The 14,647-nt window shown below is 48.1% G+C and overlaps 1 protein-coding gene across 1 annotated transcript in view; it reads left to right on the top strand.

The window, feature by feature from the left end:
• SFXN5 (sideroflexin 5) overlaps window positions 1-14,647 on the top strand; it is a 109,684-nt gene that overhangs the window by 1,510 nt on the left and 93,527 nt on the right. The window contains exon 2 of the mRNA XM_067297226.1: window positions 12,969-13,037. Within this exon, the coding sequence (XP_067153327.1) occupies window positions 12,969-13,037 (69 nt within the window). The remainder of the gene's footprint in view (window positions 1-12,968; window positions 13,038-14,647) is intronic.

The following is a 14,647-nucleotide window of genomic DNA, read 5'->3' on the forward strand; positions in this document are numbered from 1 at the left end:
GCTTTAGGTTAAAGCAGCACAGAAATACAATGAGTTTTCTTAAGGGATGTTTTGGGAAACTCCAACCTGCGCACAACGGTGAGAGCGTTGGTGTAGATATCTCGCAGACCTTCCTCTCGCTTGTCGCCTCGCTCTGCCTGCAACAGGCCTGGGAAACAGCGTGCTAGAGAAGCTGTTTGCATTTGCATTGCTGGGACTCAGCAACAGTGGGGGGGGGGAAGTGGGGAGGTTTCCTGAAGGAGCTGAGCTGAAGGTGAGGTCCTCAGGTGAGCAAGGCTGCAGGATTTCTGGGTCTGATCCAGGTGGGGCAGAAAGAAAATCTGACCTCACCGTACTGACTGGCTGTAAATGCTCTGGAGAAATGGCTTTGGTCTGTTGACTCACGTGGCCACTTCACGATCTAAGTACCTATTTACATGCTCACGGTTATTGCTTGGCAAGTAGAAGCCTGATATTCATAAAACCACTCTAGATGAAGTATTGCATCTGCACAGCTGACTCTGCAGAAGAGGAAACATGATTTCAGAAGACACTGGAGGTTAGGAAACTGTAGAAATACCCAGCTCCCCATTGATTTGGAAATAACTAGAAAGGCCTGAAACAGGCAGAAACTGGCCTGATAAAGAACACAGAGGTAAGAAAAGCCAGTGCAAGTTCTGGCGTAGTTTGTCTCCGCTATACTCCTTCCACGGATACTGAAGTTTTTGCTCCCCGAGTTACTCCTGGGTTCCCTTCTATAGCTTGGCTGACAAGGGCTGTTCTTCATTTTCATGGAGCGGTATCAGACTTCTGGTGTGGCTAACAAAGTTACTATAATCTGCTTTGGCTTCTGTTGATTTCTTTCTTGAGCTGGATAAGACCGTTTGGAAAAGGAACGAGACGCTGTTTCAGTCTGCTCGTCTGTAGCTACCAACTCGAGAGTGAGTTGCAAGAATCTGCTTGTTAGTAGGGCCTTCTCCCCTCCTACCTCTGACTATTGGGGAAATCTCCAAGGAGACTTTCTTGCCCGTATCCACTTGAAGTCCACAAGGTACAAGCTTGAAGTCCCAAGCGACAAGACCGCTGTTTGCCAGCCATCCGATCTGCTAAATGCAGACCTCAGCTTTGCTTGAGGGAAGCCACCTAGATTGGCTGCGAAGGAGTCTAGTGGCTGGTTTCCCGTGCGGTGCCAACGCTTTAGGAGGCAGCTACGTGCTTCTTCTTTCTATCGGCTTATCTCCGAAGAAAGCTGGCCGCGTGACTGCGGCGCAGGACAGGAGATCAGTCCGCTGGTGGAGGGAGCTTCTTGTAGTAACAAGCCTTCTACACCGAGGGGCTATTTCCCCATACGGAGAATCGGCTTGCCTGCATAAACCAAGGGATGCTCGGGCTGAGGAGACAGAGCTTTTTAATAAGGAGAGGAGGAGGAGGAGACGCTACTCCCTTCTAGACACCACAGATGATTCGAGGCACACTTGGCAGCGTGTCAGGCACAGAATCGGTGCATTCTGTTCATTAAGGAGTGACTGTCACTTGTAGCAACATTTAGAAAATGTTTCGAGGGGTATGGCAGGATGTTAATGATTGCATACGTATTTGAACATAGCTGTCCTCTCTTTTAACTGAAGCTTCTGTGGAACGAGTTGGGTGGAAATCCACCCGTGTCCCAGAGGGCGAGTGCTGCTGTCGGAGGAAGCACCCTTGGAACTGGATGTTTTGGGGGGTGTCTTGCTGGAGGGCCACCCCGAGCTCTGAATTCATTTCCCCTCTCATCTCGCGTCATTATGGTCCCTTCCTGTGAAAATTTTCTGTTTCTGCCGCTAAGCAGTGTGGTGATCCGGTAGCAAGAGCCACGGCGAGAGCTGGAGCGTGGGTCACCTGCTGGTGCCCCATTCTGACTGCTCCAAGCACGTCAAGGTAGGTGAGCGATGGGGACTAGAAACCCATCCATGCAAGAGCTCCCACTGACCTGCTGGTGGGAATCAGCAGGGTCCTGAAGCGTGGGATAGACCCACCCTGGTCAACTGGAGTTGTTTCCAATCAACCTGTGAAGTTTTGCTCGGCAAATGCCATGCTCATGCTGCTGGCGCTTGCCTGGTGCTCCCCTATGGCGCAGCACGACACCCTCTCCCCTGCTCCGTGTATCCGTGTATAAAATGCGGCCGGATGGCCTGATCTGGGATCCGGCAGCTTTGCGGGGTTGTGGAGCAAGAGAGAGGCCGTGGTGCAGCCAGGGGCCGAGGGCACCCGCTCAGCTCCTGCAACCGGAGAGGTCCATTGGAGTCCGGCTGCCCAGCTGCAGTTTGAGGTGCAGGATCCTGGCCCTTCCTTGAGCGCTGGAGTCAGTCAGCCGGATGCTCTCTCCCGTGACATGACCTGGTGCAAGTTTTAAAGTTTTAACTTTAACTCGGAGATGAGACCCTTGATCTTTTACCCTGGCTCAGGGAGAGGAAACCGGTATTTATTTTGTCACCTTGACCATGTTGTTTGTCAGAAAACTGAAGTCTCCGGGGCTGTTGGACGGTGCTGGTGAAGAATGCCCATATTAACGCAGTAGATTAGCGTGAGGGAAGTGCACCTGAAATACGGTGATCCTCTTATAGCATCCGTTCAATGGGTTTTCCCCGACAGCTCGCCGCACAAGTGCCTTCTTTCAAATTCTCCCGGTGGCCTGTTGCAGCATTATATCTGTTTCGAAGGTCTCGGGCTTAAGCCGTCAGTTAACAAAGGACATCTTGCTGCTTTTGTAAAGAGCTAATGGCTCTCGGGGTGGCCGTTCAGATCGTAGAAGTTGTCCTTTATACTGGCATTATCCCCTTCTTCACTGTGGCCCTTTAAGAGGTGACCGGACTAAAACCAGGGCTGCGAGAGATACAGCGGAGCTGCACGAAGCACCTTTGTCCTCGAGGAGGAAAACAAGGGAAAGTTGTGTGCTAGGAACAAAAACCTTGGAGAGAAAACGCGGCTTTCTGGGGATTTGGTTCAGAGGAGACGAGATGGTCTCATTCTCTTTTTCAGTATCCAGAGCCCCGAGAAAGGAACCAAACAGAATTTAGGACAGCTGACGGAAAACATCCGTTCCCCGCAGAACCGTTGGAAATTATTAAATTCCCCTTCTCCTGCTGCTTACTTTCCAGTTCACTTGTTTTTCTTGATCTTTGGACAAGTCACATTGGGTCAAGTCACTTTTTTTGTGTGTGTGTGTGTGTGTGAGAGGTTAAGGCTCTTTCTAGCAGAAGCAGACTATTTTCAGATAAAAGAAGAAATAAGGATGTTAGGCTAGAGAATCTATGTGATAAGGGTTTAATTTCCTGGCAAGTAGCTCCAGTTCATTCAGCATACTCTTCCCTTAGAGGATTTGCCAAGTGCTCCCCCTCCTAGAGCAAAAGCGTTAAATGCGTGTTCCTAATGCTCTGGGGTCCGGCAGCCTTTTTTGGTTGTCCGTGGCCCCCTGCTTTTGCCCGTACCAAGGAAATGCGTTTCCCCTCTATCGGAAGAGATGAAGCCCTTCCTGCAAAGGCGAAGCGAACGCGGGTGAGGGTTGTTTGCCAAATGGTGTTAAGTGCTAGGGAGAGGAGTTCACCCGACGCTCTCCTTATCTCTGCTGGGGTTTAAACTGTCCCGCAAGGTTGTCCAAGCTGTTACAGGGAGGACTGAACTTTGCCCAGAAGAACTGAACAACAAGCGAGCTAACTTTCTTCGCGGCTGACGTTTAACTAATCACCCTTAACACGCCAAACTTGTTAGCCTGCGTTATCCTCCCTGCTAAATAGGAAGACGAGAAGTGACAGATCTTCAAGATCCTTTAGGGGAAGGAGAGGGAAATAGAGGGGAATAAATCCGGAACAGACCTGTAAGCGTCTTTATCCCTTGAGCAGTTCAGTGTGTATGTTCACTGGAAGCTATGTACGGTCATGTAGTCCATCATGTGCTTAGGATGTTTCTTCTGTTGGCCAAACATGTCATTTTTATGACTGCAATATTAACAACATAATTAGAGACACACTGTTGTCAGAGCTTGACCTTGCAGCTATCTTCAGTCTTTGAGCTGAACACATGCTAATCTCGTAGATGTCTTACAAGGACGTTTAGCGCTAAAAATCATTATTTCCTACTCTCTGTATAGTTTAATCTGATAGATTTAACACACAACAGGGTTTATTACCCCATTAACGAAACCACATGGCTCCTGTGTCCAAGATAACCCTTGCAATAACGTGCAGATAAAGAAGCTCTTGATTAGATATGCCTCTCAGGAGCCCGATGGCTTGCTGCTTGCGTAGCGTAATTGCTGAAAACCTCGGTATAGGAGTGGCAGGAGGAATGAGAAGAATAAAACAAACAGCGTAAAGCTAACACAGAAGTCCAGTTTCTGCTCATGCTGCCTTGATCAATGCTATTTTTTTCCATTTGAGAAAGTGAATGAGACTCCTTTCTCCTAGCGGCCCTGGAAGATCATGGTGGAGGAGAGATTTCCTTAAATCTCGCCTCATTTAAAAGCTTTGTGCCATGAGGTCTGTCAGGCTCTTGAGGTGAAGAAAGGATGGTCCCTTCCAGATCCAGCTATGCTGTAGTTACTGGATTTAGAGCTGGTCCATTCAGTTTTGTTTAGGGAACTGAGAAGGTCGCTGGTGGCAACCTGGGAGTAGGAGGCCACTACAGCAGCGAACAGTGGTGAGAAGCTGGGGCTGTTCACCCACATGGCTCGAGATCTACCATCTTTATTTGTCAAGCGATGATGCTTTGAATATTGTTTAAAACAGCTCACAGATGTCTGAAAGGCAAGAAGTATTTGCAATTAATTGAACTTTTGCATGCAACTAGGTCCAGCCCAGTGCTTAAAGCTGCTTGAGATGAGGTTGGCCTACCCTAAATGGTGTTTGCTGTCTCTAAACGTGGCTTTTTCAGCCCTGAAGAGAGGTGCTGACCCTGTTTATCCTATGCAATCTATTGGATTCTGTGAACACATGCTTAAAGATGAGTTGCATGGGAGAAGAGGAAATACAGACACCTTTGGGTTTGATGTTTATCTGTTAACTTCGTATTATCTGCCAAGAAAGCCATCAGTTGGCTTTTTTTACGTCTCTATCAGCCAGGATTGGATTTTTAAACGGAGAATTTGTTTGCTTACGTCTTGTAGTACAAGATGTAACCCCCTGCCCGGAGCTGGGGGAGCAGTTGGTGGTGTTACCAGCATCCCCGCTGTGCACGTACACACACACGTGCACCCTCAAAACGGAGGCTCTGCAGCCTTGTCTTCAGCTCAGTCATCGTAAGCGCTTGTATGGATGCTCCCGCGTGGGGTTGAGCAGCTTACGGTAAGGGTAGGAATCTGTCACTCAAGGGTCAAAACCAACGTGGGGAGAAACTTCGGAGGCCGTGAAGTAGGTCCAGGATCTGCAGTGCCGGGGGAAAAGGCAAGACTCGGGGCCACCATCTCTTTCCGAAGTGGAAGATGAAGGCTTGGTCTCTTCCCTGTGGCTCTGCCAGGGCATTTAAACATTTGCCTGGGAAAGAAAACTTTGTTTTTTGTGTAACACCCTTGCAAGGTTTCCATGCCGTGTTCCAGGTTATCTTCACGTTCCCGAGCAGACCTGTCCCTGCAGGTTCCCGAGCTATCGGCTGCCTGTTGAGATGCAGGACCTGATCCGGAAGAGGCCCTTGGCCCTTTCATACTGTCAAGTCAGAGCCTAAACCATCTTCTTTGCTTTGTAATAGGGCAGACTACAAATGTGCATGCAATTACCACAGCTCTGCTGTCAGGCAGTACCTTGCCAAAGTGCAGTTGCTCAATTGCTTGATTTTTCTTTTTTTTTTTTTTTTTTTCCTTTTCCTAGTTTAGCTTAAATCTCTTCCTAATTAATTTAAAGCAAGCTGACGTAAGCCTGATTTTTGGCTAGAAAAAACAAGTCTATGTGCCTTTTGCTCTGACTTAATTAAATCCTCTTTAAAATCGCGCTGTAATTAAACTGGCAAAATTCTGCGCCGTCTCCTATTACTCCCCTGGGCTGTCCAGTTTCCTAAGCATCTGTTTACGTACAGTTTTGAGGAATGCCCACCTTCTTTAAAGGCAGGTGACAACCGAGCGCTTGCCATTGGTGTTCTACCCATCTCTCGCTGCCCTTCTCTCCAAATTTCTTGAGCCTGCAAGGAGCATTCTCGTTCCTGTGCTACTTATCTTGGAGTCAGCTGGATCCTACATGGCCTGCAGCACAGCGATTTAATTGAACTGGAGCTCTAATGTACTCCCTTGCTCTCTATGAACTGCTGTGCTGGGGAAGGGAATTAATATTCCCAGCCACTTTTCAGAACTTAATCTTGCTTGCAGGCTGGTGAGAACTGGTACCAAAATAGCCGTGATTAATCACAGGAAATTTGTGTTATTCAGTTTTTCTTCCAAATCACCATTTACTACGACAGCTGTTACAAGAATAAAATGGCGAAAAAAAGATGCCGGATGGGTGTTTGGGAGCCAAAGGTCAACCTTTGGGGCGTGCTGGTTCTGGAACGCGGTCCCTTGCATGGAATATGACAGCCAGAACTCGGAGCTACCAGAAATAATCCCAGTAAGTGAAAACTCAGGATGGCTCCCGCTTAAATCTGCACTAGGGTTGCCACTATGATCGTACACGCACCGGTGCCAGGCAGTTCCTGGGCCCAGGAACTTCACGGTCCTCAACGCTAGTCGTTTGTCAGAACTATTGAACATAATGTTGGTTTGCCGGATGACTGCAAAGTTGGTGTATCCAGTTCAAGCCTCGAGGGAGATGGAAATACCTTGCTGCCCCCTTACTAGATGGCAGCGGGTGTAACGTGGGTATGGAGAAAGGAGAGAGGGTCAGAAGTAAGCACAGAAGAAGCGATCCATGGATGATGGAAAGCCAAAGAAGACACGGTGGAAGAGCATATAACGTTATTTGAGAGCACTTGAGCAATGTAACTGAACTGGCATCTAAAAGGCACATAAAATCACATTTTTTTTCCCCTTCTCGGGATTTGTGGTAAATGACCGAACGGCATTCCCAGGCTCACCCTGCACCCTGAGAGTTTGTCGTGGCGCCCTTCATGCGGGTGCTCGAAGCTGTTTGTGTTCCTGCACGAGATAGAACTACCAAAAAGCCCTTTAACTCTCTTAAAAAGGATGCAGTCGTGCCCCAGGAAAGCAAAGGTTTATGGTGGCAATGGTGGAGCTTCAAGCGGTTACAGAAGATGTAATGTGCAGTGAAACTGTCTGGTGTTGGAAATAATTTGGCAGTTGAATATATTTCAAGCTGAAAGGATTTTGTCTCTTTTTTACGTCCAAGTCCTGTAGGACATTGCACTTGTCTCCAGAGCGCTTCCAATGTTTTCTTTTGGATTTTTGGCTGCTTAAGCCATCTGCATAAAGGACTCGCACAGGGGTATTGTTTTTCTTTGTGATGGGAGTATCGCATGTAATTCTGAATAAGAGTGATAGCATGGTTTTGCATCGTTCAGTGAAACCCGAATAGCAAGTAAGCGGTGTAAAACGTCAGGGCATAGCTGAAAGCAGAGAAAGGGAGTTAAGAGGTCTCTGGTTTCAGTCCCCCTAACAGTGGGAAGAAAATTTTTTTGTTTCTGTTAGAGCCAGATAAGAAGTTCTTGAATGCTTTTCTTTTTGGCTGTGGCACTGGCTGCAAAATGGTCTGCTACGTTATGGCTATTTGTTTCTTCCCCGTCCTGCAGAAATTCAGCATTTGCAGGAAAGTATTGAAATATGAATTGGAGAGCAAATTCATAATCGATGCCTGTTTTGGGAGCAGCAGTATTGCAATTAGGTCTGCAAAGGCATGTCGAGATGCCTTTGAGGTGTAGCAGTTGGATCTGATTGAATTAGCCCCTGAATTTCAGCAAGATTAGGATTTTTTTTTAACTCTTCTTTTGCATGTGTTTATGTAAAAACAAATAGTCTTTAAACTAATTTGAAAGGATCTGATGGCTTCTTGTCAGGAGACTAAACCTAAGAAGCAGAAGCTGACCTGAAAGGTAGAAAGGCAACCAACAGTGTCCTGCAGTAAAGCAGCTTTTTGCGAACTCCAGAAGATGGAAAAGGTGGAAGGTCCCATGACCGGACAGCAGCCGCATGGACAACGGAGCTGTTTTGCTCGGGGGCCGTACAGCCTTGGTGAATAGGCTGCTGCCCCGGAGGGCTGCGCAGTCGGAGAGGCAGCGAGCCGTCCGGAGGCAGCCTCGAGAGGAACGCTTCGCTCGGAGTCTGAATTCGGTTTGCTTCTGCGCACTTCTTGTGTGCTAGAAGAGCAAGCGTTGGTGAACTGTGCGGAAAGGGAGCTTTTGCTGTGTTCTCCTGGAGAAAGACGTTCTCAGTCATCAAAAACTTGTTCAAACTCGCATCCCGTTGGTAAAAGACTTTTCTTCTTTTCTTTTTTTTTCTTCCCCCTTTCATGCCATTATCCTCACGCTGGGAAACAAGGCAGGGAGAAGTGAATGACTCTTCCAGAGAGTTTAGATTTAGACCTGAGGAACTCTGGCTATTCCCATTCTTGCACTCGTCTCCCTCTGACTTTGCTGCTTCCTTATCCAAGGCTGCATTTTATTTGCTTTTTCCCCCCCAATTGTTTTGACTGTGAGTGAGCCCAGCTTGAGTGTTCATGTGAGGGGGAGAAGCAGGAGAACGGGGAAGTGCTTTTTTTCACCAGTTACTTTTTTTCCTCCCCCCCTTTTTTTTTTTTTTTTTTTTCAGATGCTTGATTAACAAAGCTGCCCTTTAAAATCTGGGCCTGGACGTGGGAGTAAATGAGGTTTAATGCAGTTGCCGTGTTTGAAGAAACTTGGATTAGAGACAGCAGAGCGAGAAGTTTTGCTAATAGCTCATCTTCTGCAGTGCCACCCTTTAGCGTAATGAGGCACGCAGGTGGGATGTAATTGAAACCAGCCTGTGAGCTTGCAAACCAGGTCAGTTGTGTGTTAAAGAATAACTCGCTGCTGCAAAGCTATGGCTGATCCCGTTTGTTGGGATCTGGAAAACGGAGCAGGAAGGGTTTGGCTGAAATCATTGTAATGGAGATTTAGCCTAGATGTGCCAAAAGCCCTTCTACTGCTAAGGTTAGGTAGGTGTTTGAGCAACGTGCCTATGGCGGGAATGCGATCCCCTTCTTTGGAGGTTTTGGAGAGTGGTTTTCACTTCCAAGGGGCTCATACCAAAAACAACAAAGAAGAACAGGTTTAGATATGTTTTAGAGACCATGGGATAATTCAAAAAGCAAGTGGAAGCCACGAGTGATCAGTCAAGTCTTGCTGCCTGTGTCAGGGTAGGGAGGGAGGATGAGATCTCAGGCCTACCCGCCTGATGTTCCCTGGTGATCAGAAGTTCTTGAGAACCTGCCTTGTGTTTCGGCCTAGGAAAAAAGCACATTTGCCTTCTCATTGCCTCCGCTTTGAAATAGCAGTGGCAAAAGTGTATTTCATAGTTTCTCACATCTTTCAAAAGTGGGGATGAAAGAAGCAAACGCTGAAACCGTCCTGTCCGTCAGCAGAAAAGCGGCTGGTTTTAAGGAACCTAATGTCATGAAGTGCTCTGTGTTTGGGAAAAGGGGTCTTTGCACCATCGCTTCCCAGGCATGTCCATGGCACAATGTCTGCTGCTTGTCATCGGTATTAATTTTCTTGCTTCCTAGTCTATATTTTGAGACTCTTTTCAGGAAGAAGGCTAAGAGGCAAGGGCGCTTTTGCTTCTCGGGGAAAGTCCTCAAAATGCCTCAAAACTGTTTCATGCAGGTCTTAGAAGTTCCACAAAGCTGGAAAACTCCTTCTTCACTTGGTGGGCTGCAGCAGTTCCTGGTTGGTTGTGCACGTGTGCACTTAAAAAGAAAGATATGGTTGTTAGCTGTAAGCATTTGGAAGAATTGCCGACAGCTCGGCATGGCAGTATTAGGTATTTTTCTTGCTCCAAAGCTTAATGTGCAATTCCAGGGTAGCTTGAGTCAGGGCTGTTGTCCTGACCGTAGCAAAATGGTCCTGCCCTTGCCCGGGGGAGCTTCTCTGACCCTGGACTAAACCTGTTGAGGCAACTGCAGTCCCTGAAAACGCATCCCTCGTTTAAGGATCCGTCTTTTGGCACTTCTCGCTCGCCGGCGGGCTCGTCGCGGCAGCAGGGGAGTGCTGGTGCGGACACGGGGAGCGAGAGGAGGCGGGGGCGTGGGAGCAGGATTGCAGCAGGCCTGGCTTGCGGGGCTGGGGGCTGCCTAAACTGAGCAGGACGGGCTAGGACTGCTTTTAAAGGCTCGGCCTTAAGGGATCGGACCGAGACCAGCATCATGCCCGAGCCAAACGGACGCGGCCCCAGGCTGCCGGCCCGGCTTCCTCAGCGCCTCTGTAGCTTTGTGCTTTTACATCCGTAGTTCCAAAATCACATTTACATCATGCGGTATCACACGTTTTAACTCACAAGCACAGGATGGCCTCTTTTTCCCCCCTTCTTTGTGCCTTGTATTGTCATTTACACCTTCATAAAGTGGGTGTAAAATCCTAATGATCTAATCCAGTAGCGTTTAACATCGGCTTCTCGCCGTGAAATGCATACCGCGACGGTATAAGCAGGGAGCCGGTGGGGAAGTCGAGACCACGTGCGTCTAAAAAATCCCCCCCCCCCCCCTCCTCCTGCTGTTCTTGTTGAAGTCACATACTTACCACCGTTCTGAATCCTCATGTTGCTGCTTAGCAAATGCAGAAGGATGGGCAGTGGGAGAACGAAGATATGTGGGAGCGTTCGGGATGAAGCGATGAGCGACCGAGTGAATCACGCATTAGTCACGTCCCTCGCTGCACCGCTGGAAAGCATCAGGCAGCAGCGCTGGGGAGCGCAGCGCCAAAGAGAGAAATCTGGTATTGAAAATAAAAGTAAGGTAGCAAAACGTCGAGCTCTCAAAAGCTAGGAAGTACTGGAATGAGTGTTAATTAAATCAATGTTAATGAAAACCCACTGGGCTTTTTTTTTCTTTTTCTTTTTTTTTTTTTTTCCCTTTTCCCCCGAAATAATTTGAAGCTTGGTTTGTGTTCTTTTTTTTTTTTTTTTTTTTGCTTTTCTAGCGCAGAACACAGAAAACTAACAGCATGTTTTATAAGCAACCGAGACGGGGTCTTGGCACGCAAAGTGGTGGACGGCAATGTGACCGGGAACGCAAGCAGCCTGGCCTCTAAGCGAGGGCGAGCTGGAGGCTCCCGCGCGGCTCTCTGCGCCCTCCGAGCGAGTCTCCGAGCTGAATAAAGGCAAATTGTCCTCTCCGGGAGCGAACTTGGCTCCGGAGGAGTTCCTAGCATTCGTTAGGATTCCCTGTCCCTTTTCCTGGCGTTTATGGAGAGTTTAAGTAACTCAAGTGTTCAAGCTCCTCTCGTTCCCTGTAATGCCGTTTGAGAGCGATTTTTGTCTGAATAAGTATTATCGCTGTTTCTCCGGCAATATTATTGGTATTTTTTATTATTGGTATTTCTCTGCGCTTGAGATTCGGCCGAGGAGAGGCAGCAGGTTTCATCACATCGTGCCAGGCAGTGATTAAACGCCGCTCTGGCTGCTGTAGCCATATCGCTTTCCCTTATTTATAGCACGCTTCCGCGTTACGGGCTCGCGGGAGAGATCGGCCTGCTCGTGTCTGTAGAGCAGAGGTGTCCTGGCCGCTCTTTGCCTCCTGGATTTTGGCCTCGGCCGTGAGATTCAAAGCGGACCCAGGAGCAGGTGGAGTCCCGCGTCCCACGGGTGCGATGGGGTGCGAATTGCTTGGACGAATTCTGCTCGGGAAAAGCCAAGGGGAGACAGCGGCCGCTGGCCTGGCGTGCCACGCGTTTGTGCGGTCTTGCCGACGTCCGGAGCCCTCGGATGAAAGTTTGGGCTGCTGCGCTCTTCCTCGGCAGCTCTGGCGCTTGGCCTGCATCCATCCGCGTGCGCTTGCAGCGGGATGCAAGCGAATCTGGACCTGGGTTTAAATGATGATGCATGTGCATCCTCGGTGCTCCTGAGATGTCAGGACTTCATGATCCAGTATTCTGGGCTTGCCTAAATTCAGATTTTCTTATTTTAAAGCTGCTCCCCCTTACTTTGAAGCTGTCCGTAATCTTTCCGGCCTGTTTCCTAGATGCCTTCCCCTTTGAGACTCCTCCATGTTCTCTGGACCCTTTCGTGGTCCTTCAGCCGGGTTTGCTGCTCCTCGTGCAGGCATCCTCACTGCTGCGGTGCGTGCCGTTATCCGTACGCGAGCACCCATAGGTCCCCCTCCCGCGAAGCTCCGAGGGCCTTCCGACGGCATGTGCGTGCAGTTTGGTGGAAGCGTCTGAAACGCGGCCCCTTCTGTAGGGACTGGATCCTGCATCCTGCCTGGTGACTCTTTCTCTGCTGCGCTGTCGTTGTTTCCCTTGGCCTTCAGTTATTCTTTTCCTTTAGGACTTTGAGCGTGTTGGGGGGGGGTTGTCTGGTTTGGGGGTGAGGGGTTGAATATAGATTTTGGCCAAATTCTGTGAAGTCTTTCCAAGTTATTTTATCCCGTATGCGTTTCAGCGTGGGGTTTCCCATGTTCTAATGCCCTGGAGGTTGACGAAGCGTTTTCCAAACATGCAGCTAGGAACAAGCTCCAACCATGAAGTTATGATTTCCTTTCCATATGTTAAGGCAAGACCATAGTTCCCAGTCCACCTTCTGCTGTGTCTGTATAGCAAATGGCACGATGAGCAGGGGAAGTATTTCTTTCCGGGTGGGGGAAAGCAAAGGGTGTTTTAACAGCTTAATAGTATCGCTTTATTCTGGCATCTCTATTGCTATGGTGAGTATTAACAGGGTCAACGTCCTCATCTTCTCCTTTCAGAGCTCCTGTCGCAAGCAAATTGTGAGTGAATGGCTTTTTGATTATTTCTTTCTAGTTGCTGCTTAGCTCTGCAGTGGAAATAAAATCTCTTTCTGCAGAAGATGAAAAGGCAGTTTCTAACTGAACATGTTTTGTTCTTTTTTTTTTCTCCCTGTCTTCCAGACTTCGTTTTATGGCAGATTCAGGCACTTCTTGGATATCATTGATCCACGCACTCTCTTTGTTACTGAGGTAATGTATATGCTCCTCGTTTTCTGAAAGTACTATGTATTAGACAGGTTTGGGTTAAAAACAATTTGTTCTGTGAACAGTGGAACTAACGAAGCCAGGTTTCCGATTGATTTGTGTCTCGCAGTTGACTGATTCCCTAACCGACCTCTGTTAAACCTGCAGCTGAAACTTGTCCTTTATTAGACATCAGTGAATCCCCACCGAGCTGCCTGCCCATCTCCCGCTAATAATTTGCAATTCCCCTGAGCAATTTTCACTCAAATCTGCCAGAGATGTAGGAATTTTCTATCTGAGGACACTGCAGGTTTTCAGGAGAAACCGGAGCTGCGTAGATGGGAGCGCCCACGTTAAGACCTCGTGGAGGAGGGAAGCTGCAGCACGAGCTCCTTGTTGGACCGTGCACGCCTAAGAGGTGTCACGAGCACCGTAGGTACCGCGAAGATGTCGGTTTGCCCCGTTAGCCGACGGAAAACCCTTCGTTAGCGGCCCTTCTTGCGTGGGCTCTGGTTTTAATCGGAGGTGGGCTCACACCGTGTTTTTTCTGTGGCCACACGCAGGGAGAAGACTTTTTCCAAGTAAGGTGGTGTAATTTTTCCATAGCAATTATCCGGTCTGAAAGGGGCTTTTAAGTCTCCTGACCTATTTGCATTTCATTAGTGTTGTCCAGCGTTACTGCATTTCACCACATTCACAAAATAGCCCACTAATAATTGCGGGGGAGGAAACCCTCGGAAGAAATATTCCTCCTGGTGATCTTAAGTTTTCTGGCCAGCAGACAGAATTTGAGATTTTGCTTTCAGTGAGAGGCAACTGCTTTTCTTCTTTCGTTTTTTTTCTCTTTCTCGGGGGTAGTATAAATTGAAAAAAATACATGCAAACTTCATTCTCAGGACACTGGGAGCTGAGCTGCCAGTTAGTTAGTGATAGACAGAGTCCAGTTCCTTACACGTCGTGACGGAAAAGTACCTGGTACCATTTTAAATGTTCTTTTTTTTTTTTTTTTTTTTTTTTTTTTCTCCAAATCTGTTGGCTTCTTCCAAAAATATAACGCTAAGATGTACCGGGTAGCTCCTTTTGACCACCTCTTGGATGTGTGCCCAAGAGAAACGCAGGCAATAAAGCAGCTGTTTTCACACCATCAAATCGAAGATTATGCTTTCGCTTGTAAAAACACAGGTTCAGGTGAAGGATGAGATCAGTTTTCAAAAGCCGGCGTTGTTGATATGGAGCTCAGTCTGGGGAAGTAACCTGCTAGCAGAAGGACATCGCGATCCCAGGGAGAGATTGTTTGCCATCGGTGTCATGATAAAACGGAATGAAAATCACAGCATTACCTGAGGATCCAGTGCACTTTGCAGATGCCGGAGTTGGTATTTAAAGAGATTGCAAGCGCATATGCCAGAATCGGAAACATTACCGTGCATTAAAGGCTCGGTGCTGCAGTGACCTTAACAGAGATTTAGCGTTAAGTACAACGTAACGCATATTGAAGGAGGGTATGCGATAGCCCGAGGAATCCTCCAGCCGGCATTTGGGGTGATGCAGAGGACTGCTATATATCGCTTGTGAGCTCTCTGTATATATCTTCAAAATTCTTATTGTGAAATTCA

Source organism: Apteryx mantelli, chromosome 5 (assembly GCF_036417845.1).
Source record: "Apteryx mantelli isolate bAptMan1 chromosome 5, bAptMan1.hap1, whole genome shotgun sequence".
Taxonomy (NCBI): domain Eukaryota; kingdom Metazoa; phylum Chordata; class Aves; order Apterygiformes; family Apterygidae; genus Apteryx; species Apteryx mantelli.